The sequence below is a fragment of the Kogia breviceps genome, chromosome 9 (assembly GCF_026419965.1).
Source record: "Kogia breviceps isolate mKogBre1 chromosome 9, mKogBre1 haplotype 1, whole genome shotgun sequence".
NCBI lineage: Eukaryota > Metazoa > Chordata > Mammalia > Artiodactyla > Physeteridae > Kogia > Kogia breviceps.
The window spans coordinates 45,956,010-45,977,607 of record NC_081318.1 but is presented as its reverse complement, the minus strand read 5'-3'; the positions used below and the strand labels follow the sequence as shown (position 1 = coordinate 45,977,607).

At 52.3% G+C, this 21,598-nt stretch overlaps 1 protein-coding gene across 1 annotated transcript in view; it reads left to right on the top strand.

Annotated features, from left to right (window-relative positions):
• MINDY4 (MINDY lysine 48 deubiquitinase 4) overlaps positions 1 to 21,598 on the top strand; it is a 116,010-nt gene that overhangs the window by 60,145 nt on the left and 34,267 nt on the right. The window contains exons 9-12 of the mRNA XM_059073570.2: positions 1,051 to 1,139; positions 14,490 to 14,591; positions 16,319 to 16,382; positions 17,145 to 17,210. Of these exons, the coding sequence (XP_058929553.1) occupies positions 1,051 to 1,139; positions 14,490 to 14,591; positions 16,319 to 16,382; positions 17,145 to 17,210 (321 nt within the window). The remainder of the gene's footprint in view (positions 1 to 1,050; positions 1,140 to 14,489; positions 14,592 to 16,318; positions 16,383 to 17,144; positions 17,211 to 21,598) is intronic.

Sequence of the window (21,598 nt, the reverse complement as noted above, 5' to 3'; positions counted from 1 at the left end):
GGTGCATGATGCTGGAGGGGAGACGGAGCAGGAGGGGGCCCTGTGTCCAGTCAGGGGTACCAGAGAGGGTCCTTAAGCTAAGTGTTGAGAGACGATTTTGCAGGTTGAGCTGGAGAAAGGACACTGGAGGCAGGGGGCAGCATGAACAAAGGGAGGCTGTGTGAAAATACAGGGACTGCAGGAAGGGGCAAAAGTATCAAGCATGAGGACCAGAAGTGTGCGGGGAGGATATGATATAAGACAGGGAAATGTAGGTAGATTGTGGCAGGATTTGAACATGGCTTATACACAGTTGCCAAGATACACATTTTCAGGGCCAGAAGATACCGTAAAATCCGGTAGCTTATCCAGGTTCCGTTTCTCAAGCCCCAGGAGCCCCCCCCCCCCCCACCGCCCCACACTGCCTGAGGAAGAACTCCAAGACCACCCACTTCTGCCCCTAACTTGGCCAAGTCAGCATATCTTCTTGCACCCTGAGTTCAAGGGCACCCACGGCCCCTGCTCTGACAGTCCTTGTACTTGTTGATGCCTACAGGGGTGAGCTCCTCAAGGAGCCCTCTCCCTCTAAGACACACCTACTAGGTGCTGAGGCAGGCCACCGGCCGGGGAACAAGATTGCTTACACAAGCGGAGGCTGCCCAAGGGGCTCGCTTATAGCTGAGATGGATGGTCAGGGAAGCCTTCCTGGAGGAGGAAGCCTTTAGGATGGGCCTTGAAGGCTGAGTAGACAATTGACACCGTCAGCCTGTGGACACGGATACATGTCTCTGGATGCCTGGACACCCATGGTGACAGCCCCTGACGGGTTGTGAAGAGTCACTTTTTCCCCATCACACACCACAGACTTTGCTCCTTCCTCTAGCGATGGGCACCTGGGCCTCTGTCACCCCCTCTCTGTGACTCAGGGTCAGCCCTTCATAGAAGTAGTCGCCACGCAGGAGACCCCTGTTTGAGGCTCTGTAACCTGTTGGAGGAGGCTGGTTCTGGAGGAGCAGGTGGCCCTGCCCTGGGTCAGTTCTCACAGGCACTGACGCGCGTCCTTCTTTGCAGGGTGGTCCCTGTGGGGTTCTGGCAGCTGTCCAAGGCTGTGTCCTACAGAAACTCCTGTTTGAAGGAGATAGCGGAGCTGACTGTGCTCGGTAAGTCAGCACTCATTCCGGCAATAGCTTCTCTTCCCAAGGCTTCTCCTCACTGTCCAGAAAAAATAAGCAAGGAAATGTGTGTTTGTTCCCTGATATTTCCCGTCTTCTGGAAAGGGAAACGGTGGCTGGCTAACAGGGCCAGTGCTGACCAGTTTAAATGACCTGCATGCCATTTGTGTCTGAGAGCAGGGAGGCTTGTTAAGTCCTGTGCCACATGGGAAGTGGCAGTTGGAATAGCCCTGAAACTCAGGCCACCCCCTCCTCAGGAGTGGAGCACAGCAACCGCCCAAATCCCGTCCACACCCAGGTCAGCCTGCTGACCCCTCCGCTGAGCCCAGGTCTCCCCTCCCTCCCCTCGTTCCCCCACCTCTGCTAACAGCCATCTCCACACGGTCCAGCCAGACCTGCAGGATACGGCTTCCTCCCCTAGGCCATTCTTTCTCCACCTCACACACTGAGTGTTTGCACACAGACCCTCACTCTCATCCTCACTCCCTCCACAGACGTTTCTGGAACATTCTTTCTGTGCGGGTACCAGTGGTTCAGAGAGGAATAGATGCATTCTCTGTTCCCCAGAGTACTCTGTGAGGTTGAGGGGTGGAGAGAAATCCATAATCCTGCCTTGCGGTTGGTGCTCAGGTAGAAGGATTATCGAGGGGCTACCCAAGGCTGGGGCCAGCTTGGCCAGTTGGAGGAGGCAGCCCTCTTACCTTAGCCAGTAACTGTGTGCCCAGTGGTACTGAGTCACCCTCAGATTTACAGAACTTCTGGCACTTGTCTTTTTTTCTTTTTTAGTTCAAATCTAATATACATACAGAAGAGTACACAGCTCAAAAAAGGGCACAACTCATGTATGTTCTGCTCAGTGAATTATTGCAAAATCACACACCCACGAACACAGCACCCAGATCAAGAAAGAAAATATTTCCAGCTCCCTGGAAGCATCCTCCATCCCAGTAGATACCTACATTCTCTTCAAAGTTGTGATTAAGTGGATCTGAAAATCACACCTTAGTTTTGACAATTCCTGAACTTTAATTAAAGGGACTTGCCTTTTTTTTTTTTTTTAAGACAACAAGGCCCATCCCCCATTTATTCACGTTCAAATTCCTGGGAAAGACACTAGTTCCCCAGACGTGCAGTCAAGCTTGTACAAACGAAACACATTTTACCAGCTTAGAGGATGTGGCCTTAGACAGGATCCAAGTGAAGGTGGCTTTTCATGCTTGGCATTTTAGAATTTGTCCGATAGTATGATTTGTCTCATTACTTTACAAAGTAACAATCAAGGTGCTTGGTTTCAAGCTGAAAGATGCTCACCATAAGCATAGTGTAACTACAGCCGGAAGCCCAGCGACACAACATTTGCACAGCAAGGTCTGACCTTGTGCTGTTCTTCTCCCCAGTGCTTGCTCTGGAGTCTAGTCCAGCAAAGTGTGGCCCGCACGGTGAGTGTCCGATGGTCAGGGACGCTCCTGGCTGGCTGGCTGGCTGGGACTGGCTAAGTGAGGGACCTCTGGCTGCCTTCCCTCTAAGGGCGCAGGGACCCTCTCCGAGCACATATGCACCTCCACCGCTACCTTCCCTCCTTGCACTGGAGAGAGGCACACAGGGAGGACTTAATAGGCGCTTGGAGGGCGTGCGGGCCTCAACAAGGCAGCTGTGGCCTTGCCCTCATTGCAGCTACGCCTGAACACGAGAGCCAGGTGAACAGGAGGTCCCAGGGGGACGTGCAGGGAGCTCAGGGCCCACCCGGACGTGAAGAGGGTCAGGCAGGCTTGCTGGAGGAGTGACATTTTAATCTTACTGAGATCCAGAGGACGAGCAGGCCTCCTGACTGGCTTCACACACACCCTCGCACAGGCTTGTTCCTCCCTCGATTTCTCCTGTCCCAGCAAATCCCTCAGCCTCCTTCCCTGGCTCCTCACGTGCAGAGGCCATGGCTTCAGGGCCACCTTCCCCGACCTCCCCAGACGCTGCCTGCAAGGCCCCCACCATTGGATGCCCTTTTTATCCAAGTCATTACCTGTCCATTGTCTGTGCCCCAGAACACAAGCCCCCTGAGAACAGGGGCCTTCCTAAGCTGCCTGGGCCGTAGCCTGTCCCTGGCATCCAGCCCCAGGCCTAGTGCACAGAAGAGGCCCTCGGAACTTTCGTTGAATGAACGCACAGACAAACATGAGTTATCCAGACTGACTGGGAGGGGAGGGGATAGTATTCCAGGAAGGAGAACAACATGTGCAGAGGCCCGAGGGCAGGGAGTGGCCAGGGCAGAGTGTAGGGGGCAGGGTGAGACCCGGGCCAGGCTGCCAGAGGGCCCTCAGGGCCCAGCGGCTTGCTCAGGTCAAGTCTTGGCCTTGGCCCTCGTGGGAGGTGTTTGAGAATTCATTTCAGCCCCACTTCCCTTCAGAGCTGCTTTTGAACTTGGACTTTGGACTTCTTGGGGGAAGTTGTAGATCATTGCCCAACAGTCAGGAAGGGGTGTATAAGTTGGTTCCCGGAAGGCCTGTTTCTGCCCTGGGCACAAGGCAGGCTTGGCTCCTTGTCACCCGCCCTACAGCCCCACTAAGGGGATGTGACAGCCTCTGGATCCCCAGGCACGTCCTCGGGAGAGAGTCCTGCTCGCCACACCTGAAAGGGGAGCTAGGGCTTGGAAGGCAGAAAGCCATTCAGTCTGGGGACCCAAGACGGGCTCTGGGTAGAAAGAAAACTGTACCAGCTGTGGGAAGAGGAGTTGGGGCCAGGCTAGATTGACGGTCCTCGGAGGCCGGGCTGGTAGGGCAGGAGGCCTACCAGCTGGAGGAGGCTGGAAGGGGCTGCTGGCTGCCGGGAACTATGTGTGGGGTGTGCCTGGCGGGAAGGAGCCCCGCTCTGGGGGAAGGCTGCCTGGCTGGACCCGAGGAGGCCTGTGCCGAGCAGTCAGGAGAGCTCGGCCTGCTGGCCAGGCAGGGTCCCGCCCACAGGAAGCGCGGAAGGGTTCATGCTGCAGAAGAGCGACCTCACCTTTCTTTGGAGTCCCACAACCTTGGGTGCTCCTCGTAAGTCCCTCCCCTGTTGCACCTCCACGCCTGCGGCCCCAGGCCCTGCACCCAGAGCTGCTCTCCATGCAGGCTGAGCATAGTGGTCTGGGTTCCTGCTGGTGCTGGTGGCCGAGCAGGCCCAATAGTGGGCATTCTTCCTACCCAACGGAGAGGGAGGGGCGGAGAGCTCGTCCCAGTGACCCTGCTGCTCTCATCTAGCTCCGACCGCTGAAAGTGCCTTAGGAGACTCAGGGAGACAGGGCTCCGAGGGGGACCAGCTGGGGGAGGTCCCAGTGGTGATGGGCTGTGGGCAAGGAGCACCAGCTGACTCCACAACCCCCATCCTATGTCTCCTCCTCTGGCTTCTGCTGCTGTGGACCTAGCTTTTCTGAGGCATGAGCCTGCCTCGGGGCTGGAGGTTGACTGGGGGTGAGAGGAGAGAGTCCTCCTGTGTTCAGGCTAGGACTTGGGTCAAGCAAAGCCAAGGGGAGCGAGCGGCTGGGGCCTGGGGCTGGCAGCCGCACGGGGGAGGTGAGAGTGGAGTCTGGATCGCCGTTTGCTGAGGTGAGGCCCTGCAGATTGGAGGCCACAGAAAGTCGTCCTTGCCAAGTGGGTGTCGGTGCAGCCTATAGGTGCCCGTGCTGAGGCTGCGGGGAGTGCCCAGCTGTGTGGTCCTTACCCTGTCCCAGGATGGCGGTTGCTGAAGAGAGCACTGGACCGGCCAGAGACCTGGATTACAGCTGTGGGCCAGCAAGGCCTCACTTTCTCCATTTGTGAATCTCTGTCCTGCCCAAGTCTGACTCAGTAAGGAAATGCAAACCAAATCCTTTGTAAATCAAGGGCTGTGCAAGTGGGTGGGACCTTGAGATCGCCTGCTGTGATACATACGGGGAAACTGAGTCCCAGAGAGGGAAAGATGCTTGTCCCGGTTCACACCTGACCTCCGGGGCAGAGCCAAGCATGTCAGTCATACCACACTGTGCCCTAGAAGAGACTCTGAGCCTCAGGCGAGCCAGAGAGGCCAGGAGGGGCTGGTGCCGGGAGGCTGAGTGTCATGGGCTTGAAACACCCGAGGGCTGGACACCCAGATGGACTCTCAGTGACCCAGGTGCAGCTCTTTAGGCTCTGTAGTTGATGAAGGGCTTCTAGGCAGAACCTCCCCATTTTTCCTAATTTGGGAAAAAAAAAAAAATCAGAAGAGTAATACGACAAACCCCTGGGCGTCTGCTGCCTCATGTGAGTAAAGGATGACATTTGACATCCCTGCATAAACCTCTCGCAGCCCCAGCTCCTCTGGTTTCCCTGATTCATTTGTACGATCTTAATATTGATTGTTTAGGTCATTGTTGTCGCTGCGCAGGCTGGTGTGCTGAGCTGGATTTGAGCCTTCAGTACTCCCTTTTGACTCTGAAATTCCAAGATTTCAGAAATGATCTGGTTTAAAAAAAAAAAAAAAAAGGAAGAAAAAAGCAGGCAAGCTCTTCTGTTTAGGAGCACTGCGTTGGCCCTCATGCCACACAGAGGCGGCACCTGCAGCTGCCGAATGCTGGGCACTTTGGGAGCTCCGGGACCAGGGCCGGTGGGCCTTCCTGCACTGGGTCTGCAGTGGGCGGACATGACCCCCTGCTCGCCATCTCCCCGCACGAGGCTGAGTGTCATGGGCTTGAAACACCTGAGGGCTGGACACCCAGACGGACTCTCAGTGACCAAGGTGCAGCTCTTTATTTTTTTTTATTTTTTATTTTTTTTTTTTTTTGCGGTATGCGGGCCTCTCACTGTTGTGGCCTTTCCCGTTGCGGAGCACAGGCTCCAGACGCGCAGGCTCAGAGGCCATGGCTCACAAGCCCAGCCGCTCCGCGGCATGTGGGATCTTCCCGGACCGGGGCACGAACCCGCGTCCCCTGCATCGGCAGGCGGACTCTCAACCACTGCGCCACCAGGGAAGCCCTGCAGCTCTTTAGGCTCTGTAGTTTACGAAGCCACACGAGGATGTGACTGCGGCCTCCAGGGAAATCATGCTGAAATAAAGGCTTCTTGGCAGAGGTGGTGTTTTTTCTGCAGGACTGTCTGGCTTCATTAAGACTCATCCCATCAGGCCGGCAGCCGGCCTCTCCTCAACTGGGGACGACAGAGCCGAGCGGCAGGGCTCAGTGTTTTTCCACTTGAGGAGGGGCTGTGCCAGCCGGCTTGGCTCGTGGGAGGCGATGGTGAGCCTTGTTCCCCCGCAGGCTTGGGGAGCGCCACAGGCAAGGGAGCTGTCCTCTCACCTCTACTTCCCTTCTCAACTGGGGAAGTCGAGGCCCAGAGAAGGAGGGGCACTTGCCCAAGGCCCCTCTGGACCCATTAGTGGAGCCAGGCTTGGAACCCAGGTCTGGTGGTCCCCAGGCCAGCTCTGGCAGCGTTTGACCCTGAAAGGGGGCAGAAAGGTCTGCAGTCATTTGCCAGCTTTCTTCTGACTCTTCTATAGGCTCAGACTAGCGGGTATGTCAGGATGGACTGGTGAGCCTGTTTTGAGTTAATGATGGTAGAAACATCTTTTTGTTTGTTTGTTTGTTTTGCGATACGTGGACCTCTCACTGTTGTGGCCTCTCCCGTTGAGGAGCACAGGCTCCGGACACGCAGGCCCAGCGGCCATGGCTCACGGGCCCAGCTGCTCCGCGGCATGTGGGATCTTCCCGGACCGGGGCACGAACCCGTGTCCCCTGCATCGGCAGGCGGGCTCTCAATCACTGCGCCACCAGGGAAGCCCTGAAACGTTTTTTTAATCCTAAAGACTTGGGTAATTAAGCCAAACACAGGATGTATTACTTCCGGACGCACATAGCCCATCCTTAGACAAATCCTACACTTCTGTGAGGTATTAGACTCTTATTTTAAAGAAACTTCTCTTGGTGCGAGAGCCCGGCCAGGCGCTAGATTCGCGGTAGGGGTTGGATAAGCGCGTGCGTGACTGATGAAGGCAGTGCAGGACCACCCTGGTCACCGAGGTGAAGTCAGACCCGGAGTTCCCCGGTGAAGGTGGAGGCCGGCGATTCACTGCAGTGCCCTCCTCCTTCCTCTTGTCATCCTCACGCACCCCAGCCCTGAATACCCTGTGGCTGGTTACCTGGCAGAGGGGCCGAGCTGGAACGATGCTTGGGGGCATCTGGCCCAGGGTCTGCATTTTGGACATTCATCTCCTTGGAATCACAACCCACGGTAGTGGACTCCGTCATCCCCATGGCTTGTTTCCTGTCCCACCCCCATCCAGGTGACCGTCAGTCGTGTCAGTCCCACCTCCTGAGCACCCACGCCCATCCCCTTCCCGCCCCTGCCCAGGGCCGGGGTGCCCTGCTCCTCAGCTGAGCTGTACAGCCAGTGCCCGACCAGCACTGCTGTTCCATCATTCCCTCCCTCCAGTCCTCACTGTACATACTCGCCACAGGCTCCTCTTACAGCACAGATGTGACCCGTGCACTCCCCAGCTAAATCCCTCGACACGGACAGGAGTGGAGCAAAGTTATGCCTGGATTGTATCCTCAGTCTAGAATGTCTATGCTGGAAAACCTCCAGACGGAGCTACCAGCTCACCTTCCAAACATTCACTATGGTCCGCACTAACTTACTGAAGCAGGTAACGCTTGCCTGAAAGCTTCTCAGTGCAGCCATAAAGAAGATTTTAAAAACCAACATAGCTCTCTCCTCATAATCTCTCTCTCTCCTCACAATCTCTCTCTCTCTCCTCATAATCTCTCTCTCTCCTCATAATCTCTCTCTCTCTCCTCATAATCTCTCTCTCTCCTCACAATCTCTCTCTCCTCATAATCTCTCTCTCTCTCCTCATAATCTCTCTCTCCTAATCTCTCTTTCTCTCCTCATAATCTCTCTTTCTTCATAATCTCTCTCTCTTCATAATCTCTCTCTCTCCTCATAATCTCTCTCTCCTCATAATCTCTATCTCTCTCTCCTCATAATCTCTCTCTCTCCTCATAATCTCTCTCTCTCTCTCCTCATAATCTCTCTCTCATCATAATCTCTCTCTCTCCCCTCATAATCTATCTCTCTCTCCTCATAATGTCTCTATCCTCATAATCTCTCTCTCCTCATAATCTCTCTCTCTCCTCATAATCTCTCTCTCCTCATAATCTCTCTCTCCTCATAATCTCTCTCTCCTCATAATCTCTCTCCTCATAATTTCTCTCTCTCCTCATAATCTCTCTCTCTCTCCTCATAATCTCTCTATCCTCATAATCTTTCTCTCTCCTCATAATTTCTCTCTCCTCATAATCTCTCTCTCTCTCCTCATAATCTCTCTCTCTCCTCATAATCTTTCTCTCCTCATAATCTCTCTCCTCATAATCTCTCTCTCATAATCTCTCTCTCTCCTCATAATCTCTCTCTCTCCTCATAATCTCTCTCCTCATAATCTCTCTCTCCTCACCATCTCTCTCTCTCCTCATAATCTCTCTCTCTCCTCATAATCTCTCTCTCCTCACCATCTCTCTCTCCTCATAATCTCTCTCTCCTCACAATCTCTCTCTCCTCATAATCGCTCTCTCCTCACAATCTCTCTAACTCTCCTCACAATCTCTATCTCTCTCCTCATAATCTCTCTCTCTCCTCATAATCTCTCTCTCTCCTCATAATCTCTCTCTCCTCATAATTTCTCTCTCTCCTCATAATCTCGCTCTCCTCATAATATCTCTCTCCTCATAATCTCTCTCTCTCTCCTCATAATCTCGCTCTCCTCATAATCTCTCTCTCCTCATAATCTCTCTCTCTCCTCATAATCTCTCTATCCTCATAATCTCTCTCTCTCCTCATAATCTCTCTCTCTCCTCATAATCTCTCCTCATAATCTCTCTCTCTATCCTCATAATCTCTCTCCTCATAATCTCTCTCTCATAATCTCTCTCTCTCCTCACAATCTCTCTCTCCTCATAATCTCTCTCTCTCTCCTCATAATCTCTCTCCTCATAAACTCTCTCTCTCTCTCCTCATAATCTCTCTCTCTCCTCATAATCTCTCTCTCTCTCTCCTCACAATCTCTCTCTTCTCATAATCTTTATCTCTCTCTCTCCTCATAATCTCTCTCTCCTCATAATCTTTATCTCTCTCTCTCCTCATAATCTCTCTCTCTCCTCATAATCTCTCTCTCTCCTCATAATCTCTCTCTCTCTCCTCATAATCTCTCTCTCTCCTCATAATCTCTCCTCATAATCTCTCTCTCCTCATAATCTCTCTCCTCATAATCTCTCTCTCTCCTCATAATCTCTCTCTCTCTCCTCATAATCTCTCTCTCTCTCCTCATAATCTCTCTCTGTCCTCATAATCTCTCCTCATAATCTCTCTCTCTCTCCTCATAATCTCTCTCCTCATAATCTCTCTCTCTCCTCATAATCTCTCTCTCCTCATAATCTCTCTCTCCTCATAATCTCTCTCTCTCTCCTCATAATATCTCTCTCTCTCCTCATAATCTCTCCTCATAAACTCTCTCTCTCTGTCCTCATAATCTCTCTCTCTCTCCTCATAATCTCTCTATTCTCATAATCTTTCTCTCTCCTCATAATCTCTCTCTCTCTCCTCATAATCTCTCTCTCTCCTCATAATCTTTCTCTCCTCATAATCTATCTCTCCTCATAATCTCTCTCTCTCTCCTCATAATCTCTCTCTCTCCTCATAATCTCTCTCTCTCTCTCCTCACAATCTCTCTCTCCTCATAATCTCTCTCTCTCCTCATAATCTCTCCTCATAATCTTTATCTCTCTCTCTCCTCATAATCTCTCTCTCCTCATAATCTTTATCTCTCTCTCTCCTCATAATCTCTCCCTCTCTTCATAATCTCTCTCTCTCATAATCTCTCTCTCCTCACCATCTCTCTCTCTCCTCACCATCTCTCTCTCTCCTCACAATCTCTCTCTCTCTCCTCACAATCTCTCTAACTCTCCTCACAATCTCTCTCCTCATAATCTCTCTCTCTCTCCTCATAATCTCTCTCTCTCCTCATAATCTCTCCTCATAATCTCTCTCTCTCCTCATAATCTCTCTCTCCTCATAATCTCTCTCTCTCCTCATAATTTCTCTCTCTCTCCTCATAATCTCTCTCTCTCTCCTCATAATCTCTCCTCATAATCTCTCTCTCTCTTCACAATCTCTCTCTCTCCTCATAATCTCTCTCTCTCTCCTCATAATCTCTCTATCCTCATAATCTTTCTCTCTCCTCATAATTTCTCTCTCTCTCCTCATAATCTCTCTCTCCTCATAATCTTTCTCTCCTCATAATCTCTCTCCTCATAATCTCTCTCTCCTCATAATCTCTCTCTCCCTCTCCTCATAATCTCTCTCTCTCTCCTCATAATCTCTCTCTCCTCACAATCTCTCTCTCTCTCTTCATAATCTCTCTCTCTCTCTCCTCATAATCTCTCTCTCCTCATAAACTCTCTCTCTCTCCTCATAATTTCTCTCTCTCCCCTCAGAATCTCTCTCTCCTCATAATCTCTCTCCGCATAATCTCTCTCTCTCCTCATAATCTCTCTCTCTCTCCTCATAATCTCTCTATCCTCATAATCTTTCTCTCTCCTCATAATTTCTCTCTCTCTCCTCATAATCTCTCTCTCTCTCCTCATAATCTTTCTCTCCTCATAATCTCTCTCTCCTCATAATCTCTCTCTCCTCATAATCTCTCTCTCTCCTCATAATCTCTCTCTCTCCTCACAATCTCTCTCTCCTCATAATCTCTCTCTCTCCTCATAATCTCTCTCTCCTCATAATCTTTATCTCTCTCTCTCCTCATAATCTCTCGCTCTCCTCACAATCTCTCTCTCTCTCCTCATAATCTCTCTCTCTCCTCACAATCTCTCTAACTCTCCTCACAATCTTTCTCTCTCTCCTCATAATCTCTCTCTCTCTCCTCATAATCTCTCTCTCTCCTCATAATCTCTCTCTCCTCATAATTTCTCTCTCTCTCTGTCTTCTCATAATCTCTCTCTCCTCAAAATCTCTCTCTCTCCCCTCATAATCTCGCTCTCCTCATAATCTCTCTCTCCTCATAATCTCTCTCTCCTCATAATCTCTCTCTCTCCTCATAATCTCTCTCTCCTCATAATCTCTCTCTCCTCATAATCTCTCTCTCCTCATAATCTCTCTCACTCTCCTCACAATCTCTCTCTCTCATAATCTCTCTCCTCATAATCTCTCTCTCTCTCCTCATAATCTCTCTCTCCTCATAATCTCTCTCTCTCCTCATAATTTTTATCTCTCTCCTCATAATCTCTCTCTCCTCATAATCTCTCTCTCTCCTCATAATCTCTCTCTCTCATAATCCCTCTCTGTCTCTCTCCTCATAATCTCTCTCTCTCATAATCTCTCTCCTCATAATCTCTCTCTCTCCTCATAATCTCTCTCTCTCCTCATAATCTCTCTCTCTCTCCTCATTATCTCCCTCTCTCTCCTCATAATCTCTCTCTCCTCATAATTTCTCTCTCTCCTCATAATCTCTCTCTCCTAATAATCTCTCTTCTCACAATATCTCTCTCTCTCCTCATAATCTCTCTCTCTCTCTTCATAATCTCTCTCTTTCCTCATAATCTCTCTCACTCTCCTCACAATCTCTCTCTCTCCTCATAATCTCTCTCTCTCTCCTCATAATCTCTCTCTCCTCATAATCTCTCTCTCTCTCCTCATAATCTCTCTCCTCATTATCTCTCTCCTCATAATCTCTCTCTAAAGAAAGAGAAAGAAAAAAAAAAAAACAACCAACATATATTAAGTACTTATCGCATGCCAGGCACTGTTAGAAGCACTTCACACGTATTACTTCATTAATCATTAAAACAACCCTATGAAGGAGGTACTATTATTGTCCCCTTTTAAAAGGGGGAAACTGAGGCACAGAGACTAAATGATTCACCCAAGGTCACACAGTTAGTAAAAACTGGACAAAGTGAAACAGCAGTGAGGGAAGAAGGAGAGCGTGGCGAGGTGGAACCAGCCATCTGGAGCTCCTGGTGTTGGGGACCAGCATCCCTTTGCCTCTGAGCTCATCTTTCCTGCACCTGCAATGCTATCAAGAGATCTGGCTCCTGGGCCCAGCCTATCTTCCAGGTCTCACAGGCTCTAATTACAGACCCTCTGAACTTCCGTGTTTCTACACAAAAGCTCTCATTCTTTTCATGGGCTCCCATTTAGTCTCTCCATCCTTCCCTATGTCTTCTCCAGCATGCGCTTCCCTGCGTCAGCTCCAGACACAGCTTTCCAGAAAACAGTAGCACTGGGAGAAGTGCAGTGGTCGGGCCTGGGTTCCGTTCCTGGCTCAAGGTCTTGGGGAAGCCCCTTGCCCTCCCTGGCCTTCGCCTCCACACCCGGATCCTTTCTCCTTTGTCCAATGAGCCCCGCTTTCCACGCCCTCCTTGGTCCTTGGCAGCCTCTCCTGAATCCCAGAGCAATGTTTCCTCACCTTTGTTTTCATAGTTGACAGTGGCCCAGGGCTAGTGCTTCCAGAATCTCAGGTGCCCGGTTTGCTGGTGGTGTGGTAGCTGTTTCCAGAGGAGCAGGCAGGTTTCCTGAGGCTGCAGACGTACCAGGCAGTCTGCCTTTCATTTGTCAAGTGGTCGAGTGCTTGTTTGTCTCATTGAGTTAGAAGCATTGCCTGGTATCAGCGGCTTGTCATCATTTTCACATCAGATATAGGGAAGTTCACCATCCTGTGAACTCTCTGGCCACAGCCAAAGTGGGCACTTGACGTTTCCATAAGGACAACAGCAGTGGGTGCCCTTTATTGAGCATTCTCCACGTGCCAGGCACTGGGCCATGGACCTTACACAGATCATCTCATTTAAAGCTGCCGACACGATGAAGGAGGTACTACTGCCCCAGCCAGTCTAGGGATGGGGAAACTGAGGGACCCTATGTCACGTTGCCTCCCGCTTTAAAGTCACTGGACCACAACAGCCTGGGTGCAGACGGCTGGCTCTGTGGCCCAGGGGCTGGGCTGTGACCACATGCCGCCCACCATGGTGACCTGTGTCCTGGTCTCTGGGTTCTCCTTTCCTACCCTGGAGAGGAAGGACAAACACCAGTTTTCACCTGCTCCCCACCCCACAGCTCAGCCTAGAGCTTAGGGTACTTGGTGACTGAAAACCTGGAAGCTCCCTCTACGTTGCTGGGAGCCCTGGCGTCAAGCCCCTTTTGTTTTGTTAGTTAGTGAGACACTCAGACACTCAGCCTGCCTTTGTAGGAATTTAAGAAAACTTCCCAGAATCCAGGGGTGGTGGGCAAGACGCACAGCTCTGTGGAGTCCTGGAGACGGAAAGAGCGTCTGTACGTGGCTGTTGCTTCTTCTGTTTTTCTCATGGACTTCATGCACTAAGGGCCTCTTCGTTACCCTTTTTATGGTGAGAGATCTCTCTGCCATTTTTGACAACCACTGACTGCCTGTCCTTCAGCCCTTTTGCTCCTAAGACTGTAACGGCCCGTCTCCGAGCTCTGCCCTTCCTGCCTGTCTCCCCTGCCTCTCCCATGCGCTGGAGTTCCACCGGGCTCCGGCCTTGGCCGCCGCCTCTGCCTTCCTCATCCTCTCTCTGGGAAATCTTAGCCACGCGGGGGTGCCGAGGACCCCTCACACGCTGCTGGTTCGTAAGCCTCTCTACTCAGCCCAAGCTGCTCTCCTGGGCTTTAGAACGACAGCTTCACCTGGGCGTCCCACGTGCACCTCCAGCTGCCCAAGCCCCGCCCCCCGTCCCTCCCCCACTGTGTTCCCCGTTTCAGTTGGTGGCACTACCATGCACTCACCAGAAGCCCAGCCGTCATCTCGAATCCTCCCTTTCCCACGTCCCCACGCCCTATGTCCAAGTAACTGGCAAGTCAGGCTACTTTCCCCTCAGCACTCACGGTCTGGTCTCCTATCAGCTGGGGGAGCGCGGGGCACCTGCTCGCGTGAGCCGCCGTCTCCAGGGGCTGGGTGTCGGGACTTGCCAAGGCTGGGCGGGGCAGGGCGGTGCCCCTGCCTGGGATGGCAGCAGTTCCGGGCTCAGTCCCTTGGGCTTTGTGAGAACCCGCAGCCTTTTCTTCCACGGCTCCGGGCCCTGCCGAGTCTCCAGAGGCCCCTTCACTCCCGTGGGTGATTTCCTCAGCCTGCTCCTCCTCCAGCCCTGCCAGGCCCCCACCCCCACCCCACAGCTCTTCCCTTGGTCTTCATCTGCGGAGGCTCTCCTCCCAGGCTCTGCCCGAGCCCCTGGGCCGCAGGGCTCCGCTGGGCAGCAGAGGAAAGGACAGGCCATCTTCCACAGGGCTGCGCCGTCTCTGATGGCTGTCTCCATAGGCATAAACACACTTCCCTTTTCGTCCTCAGGCAGCTGCAGCCTTCAAACGCTCGTAGGACCCGCTGCTTGGCCCTGGCCATCGCGGACATTGTGTGGCGGGCTGGAGGCCACAAGAGAGCCGTGGTCACACTGTAAGTGCTTCCCTGGGCTGTGTTGCTACCACTCCACCTCGGGCGGGCACAGCTACAGGCCAGCTGGCTGTGCGCTTTCCTGTCCTTGGGGAAATCATCGTCTCACACAGGCCATCTGGGCCTGAGGACCGTGTCTGTGTCCTCCCAGACCCCTGCCCTGTGCTCCAGGCCAGGAGGAGCCCAGAGAGTTGGCCTGATGTGCTGGGCAGCCCCACACCAGGGGAGGGCCAGCCCTCCACGTGGCTCCGGTCGAGAGGGGTCAGATCTGGGGGGGGGGATCCCTCTCTGCAGGGGGTGCTGGCGGATGGAACCTGCCTGAGAAAACCCATGCCCCCACCCCCACCCCCCACCGGCAGCTTGCTCCCCTCTACATTTCTCTGATCTGGAGACCTCGGAAAACAGCCTCTAGGTCGACCCAGTCATTTGTACTGCTCCCCCCAGTCTGCAAGGCACGCTCCTCTTTGCTCTGTCACTTGGATCCCCGTTCCGGTGAGGAGACTCAGAGACATGAGAGGTCAGCAGTGGAGCCAGCTCAGTCTTCTTCCCTGCCACCTCTGTCCTACTGGTGGAGGATTCCGTCCCCGTCATCTATGTGGATGGTCTGCCGGCTTTTCAGCCTGACCCTTCAGAGTGGAAGCATCACTTCATCCCAGCTGTGTGGCTAAGCTTTAGTAAAGGGGGTGCCCTTCGGATACGGGGGCCACAGCCGGGAAGGGGGCACAGTGGTCAGTAGAGCACAGTACTTAAGAGACTCCAAAGGCTGACTCCCAGTGCTGTTGCTTATTGGCTCTGTGACCTTGACTAACTGACTCGACTTCTCTGTGCCTAGCCTGTTTACTCACCTGGAAAATAGGGGTGATTGTAATGATGACTTAATGGGGTGAATGTGAGAATTGAACGAGTCAACATAAATAAAATGGTATATAATGAATGACAATATCATCGATCAGTTTAAATAATTTATCCATATAAATAAGTGATAAATAATAGTATGAAGCACTTAGGATGAGGTCTGGCTCATGCTAAGTATCATGTCAGTGTTAGGTATTATCATCATTATCACTATTGTTCTTATCGAGTGCTTGTCCTTGGTACCCATGTTCCAGGTAACTTACAAACCCTGGCCCTTAGGATCTGCATGGCAGCCTAGAGAGCACATGGGGCAAAAATTCAATCTCTCCCTACTTTACAGATTAGGAAACAGAAGCCCAGAGAGGGGCGGTGGCTGGTCCAAGGCTGCACAGCAGGCTAATGTCATAGTGGCCCCAAACCCAAATGCAGCTTCTAGTCCATGCCTTCCTGGGCCGCACATGCAGATGCTGTGTAAACAGATGTCCTCCAAGAGGACAGAGGCTGGACTTCCTCAAGTCCCTAAAGATGAAAGGCAAGTGAGCATTCCTTAGTCTGGAAGCATGCTCGTCGGTGGGTGAGAGGCAAACTTCCTGCTACCAGGATTTGGGTTTGGTTATCCCAAGCTCTCCTTTGGCTGTCTTTTTTCCATCCCATATTAGCACCCGCACCTCCACCCCCTCCCGTTTTGTGGCGTTCTCTGGACCCGGCCTAGCGGGTGAGTTCAAAGCGGGGAAACGAGGTGCGCTTGGCTCCCTTCTTTCCTCTGGGCCACCTTTTGGTTTGTCCTCATTGAGCAGCCCATGTGGTTTTTGCCCTGGCTCTGGGGCATGTCTTCTCTCTGCGCAGAGATTCATGCATCTCCCTTTCCTTTTTAGGGCTTCGAGAACACAGCAGTTCACTCCAACCGGGAAATACAAAGCAGATGGAGTCTTAGAAACAGTACGGCTTTCTGGAAAATTATCACCCAACCTTTGGCTTTGTTTGGGGACAGTCTCCTTTCATATAAGTAAATCCTCCCTCAGTTGGGGATGGGCCAGCCTTCCCTGTGGCCCAGGCCAGCAGAATCCTCCACCTGGGATTGGGGTGTGGGCATGTGTGGCCCTTTGGGCATGTGTGGCCCTGAGATCTTAAATAAGCATCTCACTTTGTTGGATGTTATCTGTGAAAGTGTTTTTTTCTTACCTGCATGAGAAAGCACAGGAGACGCATAACCACTGCTTTGCTCTGAACTCAGGGCACTGCCTGCTGGGCTTAGAACAGGCCTGGTGATGGCGACCTGGGGGTGGGTTACCCACCCTGTACTCCCCTGTCCCCCCACCATCCCCGCCCCCAAGGTGCTCCTCAGATATCTGTGACTAGCCTGCAGGGTGCATCCCCGCCCGGCAGGGCCATCCATGCATGATGCTGGCTCTGTGGCTTTAGTCCCATGGTGTCTCCAATCTTGGGGCCTCTAAAGGCAGGGCCAGTGTTGCTGCAGGGCGGGAGCCCCAGAGACCCCAGCTGGGCCCTGCAGCCTTTAAATCACACACAGGTGTAGGAGTGCCTCTCCACCCCGGCTCCCGAGGTAACCGCTCTCTGACTGCAGGGACATTCCCTAGCGGGGTCTTGCAGCTGCTGAAGTTAGGGCCACAGAAACGAATCCAGCACGGGGGACCGTCCACCAGGCTTGGGCAGTTTACCCTGTGTGTTTGTGTTTCCCAGCTCATACTCCACAGTTTGACCTGCTACGAGGATCTGGTGACTTTCCTTCAACAGAGAGTCCAACAGGTATGAACAGTGGTTTAGTTTGTGGGATGTGCGTTGCTAAGCTTCTGCTTTCTTTGTGGGAGACATGGTGGTGAACTGGAGTTGTTCCCCGTTCATCCTCACCCTGGGGTAGTAGGGCGATGTCCGCTGGAGAAGAGTGGGCTTGGGGGCAGAGGATCCGACCTCTGCCACTGGGTCCTGGAGGGCTGGCCGTGGCTACAGGTAAAGAGAGCTGCTGCAGTGGGGGCTGCAGAAGCAGGGATGGAAGAGGGTCAGGCTGAAGGGGAGCCGCTATCAGACCGTGGTTATGAGAGCTTTCTCTCTGTCCGAGGGCAAGCAGCTACCTCTGCAGGTAAAGAACACTTTGTCAGTGAGTGCGGCTCAGCACCATTTGGGGAGGTGACTAGGACATGGGTTCCTGGGCTGGGTTGGAGGTCTGAGCACCTCCAACCTGATAGTAGAGGACCTTGCTTGGTATCCCGGGAAGCAGGGCTGGGCCCGGAGGGGCCTTCGGAGCATCCTGTCTACTGGAGGAGAGCCGTGCACCTGCTCCAGGCTGTGAGATGGGGTGGAACCCAACCAGGGCCTGGGAGCAGCCCATCAGAGGGCTGAGGGAATTCAGAGTTGGGCTGTAGCCTCGGGGCTTTGTGGAGGAGGTCGTTGAATGCTCCCGGGGTGGGTGAAGAGCATTGTCTCTGGAGCCGTTTGCATCTAGGTTACACCCCTTAGTAGCTCTGTGACCTTGGGCAACTTACTGGACCCCCCTGTGCCTCAGTTTCCTCCTGTGTACCGCGTGGATGATGACAACGGTGCCTGTCTCAGAGCGTTTGCCTGGAGCCACCGTGTCCTGCTCCGTGTTCCCGGTGGTCGTTAGCTTTCGTTGTGGGTGTTTCATCACCATGGTGATGATCGCATGAGGCAACCTTGAGATGGGTTAGTTGTAGACAGGTAGAGACGGGAGGGAAGCATGGCAGAGAGAAGCAGCCAGAGCCAAGGGATGCTGCCTTTCTGCACCAGCCTGTCCCGCAGGTGCGTGGGAGGGGCTCTGATGTAGGAGGGGTCCTGGCCTTGGCGCTGGGAGTCCTGGGCTGGCTGTCACTTGTTCCCGTCCCTGGCTTTCTCTGGTTCTTCATGAGCATAACCCAGTGGGCAGTCTGTAGATGCAGCGTGCTCACCACCGGCTCAGGGCCATGGGGCGCCTGGAGCAGAGGCTCCGGGACCTCCTCTGGTTTATTCCTTGGTCACAAGTGGCCTCAGGAAAGTCACTGGGCTTCAGTGGCCTCATCTGGAAAGTGGAAGATGAGGCAGTTAGTTAGCGGGTAACTTCCAGCTCTTTACTGTCCAGTAGTGAATCTTAAAAAGAACCTTAAACGCATGGGAAAGAATGTCTTCCAAATTAAGGACCAGGCAATTTAAATAAGCAGAAAGGACACCTTTTATTAAACATACCGGAGCAGCGTGAGAATACAGCAATGCATCTGAGAGACGAGCAAATCCTGACAGCATCAGGGTGCATTCAGGGAGGCCAGGGCCAAGGGCACCTTTGTTCACACTGTCAGGTGACGCAGAGCTGCAGGAGGGAAGCCCTGTGGGGCAAAGGAGGGGCCCTGGGGTGATTGCTGCCATGACCCCAGGATCTGAGGCCCCATCATTGCCCCTGCGGCCCTGGGGTGGCCCTTCAGCACCAAGATCGTCGACATCCTTGTCTATAGATGGGGTCTCCCTCCTCCCTTGGCCTGTACCCCCAGGGTTTCGATGAAGCCCAAGCAAGACAGTGAGTGTGAAAGAGGTTCTGAGAGTGGGACCCTCGCCAGGGGCGGGAGCCGCCTACTTCCTGCCACACCTCTGGGCTCAGAGCAATTCCCCCTCCTCTCCTGGCCTTTATCCCTGGGTACGAGCGGTCACCATTTGGCCCTCGCTCTGGAAGGCGTTGTTTTCCCCCTGCAGTTGAAATTATGTTTTTGCTGGAAGCCGTTGAGCTGCCTCAGCACTACCCTCACCAAATTCATTTTTCATGGTCTGGGCCTAGGAGGGGTTCCTCGTGCCAGGCCTGGAAATGAACACTGAACCACGTCTGCCCAAAATAAACAGCCTCCTTGCTGTGTTTGCATTACCGCTCACCCTCCTGGTGAGGGGTCTGGCTGCCGCCCCCTGTGAACTGGGGGATGCTCCCGCCCCTGCCTCCCACTGGGGTTCTTGGTGGACTCGGGTCTCTCCCAGGCCAGAGCAGCTTGGTGGAATGACCTCTTCTTCCCAAGCGGTACCAGACATTTTTCCAGACCCCGCTGGTGGGTTCTGGCCCAGTTGCCTGCCTGGACTCTCCTTTCAGTGCAGGCACTTCTCCCTGTGGCCTTCCATGGCTTGGCAGCTGGAATTTGATGAGATAATTTTATAATAATAAACGTTTGAAAAACAAAATGGGATACTGGTGCCATTCAGTCGAGTTCCGTCTGGCAAGGGCCAGAGGCCCCAGGTCGGGGGGTCATGTCCCCGCCCTCTGCAGTCTCACCTAACCTGTCCACACGCAGGGGCATATCCACGGCTCAGGATGAGGTCCCCTTGGACGTGTCCCAAGGACTGTGGAAAATGCTAGCCTGAGTATAATAATAGTTCTCCACGTTTACACAGAGAGTTGGCTTACAGCGGGAGTATATGTTCCTTACTTCATGGCAGTCCTGCGAGTAGGAAGGCATGGCAGTGGGGGAAACAGACCCAGGAAGTGCTGTGGCCTCCCCAAGACAATGTGCAAGTCCATGGCAGAAGTAGGTAGGCATTTCAGAAGGGGAAAGTGAGACTGAGAGCGCTTTGTCACTCCTTGAAGCAACAGACAAGACTGTAGTAGAGCTGTGACAAGGGCACTGGTGGCCCGAGTCCTCCCAGGCCTCTGTCCGCCTGCGCAAGGAGATCAGCATTACTCTTTGCAATTGTCAGAGCACTTCCACCGACCTGGCCTCACAGGACGTGCAGCATAACCTAAGGAAACATGCAAGGGAGGTATTTGTTATGCTCATTTTGCACATGGGAAACTGAGGACCACAGAAGTGAAGTGCCTAGCCTGAGATCACAGAATTAAGATGACGTTGATTTAAGATTATTGTTGATTCATTCGTTCCATTTCTGCTTCCAAAAAAAAGATTTTAAAGTACTTATTAAAAGAAATGATGTCCTTGGGGTTTTTTCTGTGCTCCAGCCATGGTAAACCTTCCCTCTCTTGCCTCTGGGCCTTTGCATGTACTTCTCCTCTCACCTGGAACAACGTCATCCCCTTTTCTGATTCCTCCTTGTCCCTTGGGCTTCTGTCTAGACACCACTTCCTCCAGAAAGCCTTCCTTGCCGCTCCCTCCTTCCCTAAGCCCTAAGTCTGCATTGAAGGCCCTTCCTGTGTGTGTGTGTGTTTCCAGGGAACCTTGTTTTTCCCATCACTGCAGAGCCCCTTCCCCACTTTTTTCAAGTTGCTTATTATTCTCTCTTTCCTGAGTGACTTCTCGCGAGGGCAGATCCGTGTCCACCTTGTTTGCAGGTATAGCTTTAGCAGGGAGCATCCTCTTGGCACAAAAAGTTCAGGCAGTAATTTTTTTTTTCTTGAATGACTGACTAATTGAATTATTGGGTGAAAATAAAGACTATATACAGGGTTTCCCTGGTGGCGCAGTGGTTGAGAGTCCGCCTGCCGATGTGGTGGACGCGGGTTCGTGCCCCGGTCCGGGAGGTTCCCACGTGCCGCGGAGCAGCTGGGCCCGTGAGCCGTGGCCGCTGGGCCTGCGCGTCCGGAGCCTGTGCTCTGCAACGGGAGAGGCCGCAGCGGTGAGAGGCCCGCGTACCGCAAAAAAAAAAAAAAAAAAAAAGACTATATACATATATAATATTTAGAAAATATAAATCTGTATTTTTAATTGAAGTGTAGTTCATTTACAATATTATATTAGTTGCAGGTGTACAACATAGTGATTCAATATTTTTATAGATTATACTCCATTTAAAGTTATTATAAAATAATAACTATATTTCCCTGTGCTGTACAATATGTCCGTGTTGCTTATTTATTTTGTACATAACAGCTTGTGCCTCTTAATCCCTCTACCCCTCTCCTGCCCCTCCCCCTTTCCCTCTCCCCACTGGTAACCACTAATTTGTTCTCTATATCTGTGAGTCTGTTTCTCTTTGTTGTATTAATTCATTTGTTTTATTTTTTAGATTCCACATATAAGTGATAACATACAGTATTCGTCTTCCCTTGATAAAGTCTATATTTTGAGGAAAAGAAAAGATAATTCTATCAGAAGTTTGAGCTAAAATAGTTTGAGTAGTTTGAACATCATATTTGGCTCTGAGCTTCCTGGCAGCCAAGGCAAAATGGAAATATGATAAGTTATATGATTCTCATTGTTCCAGGAAAGTAAGCTTTCTTT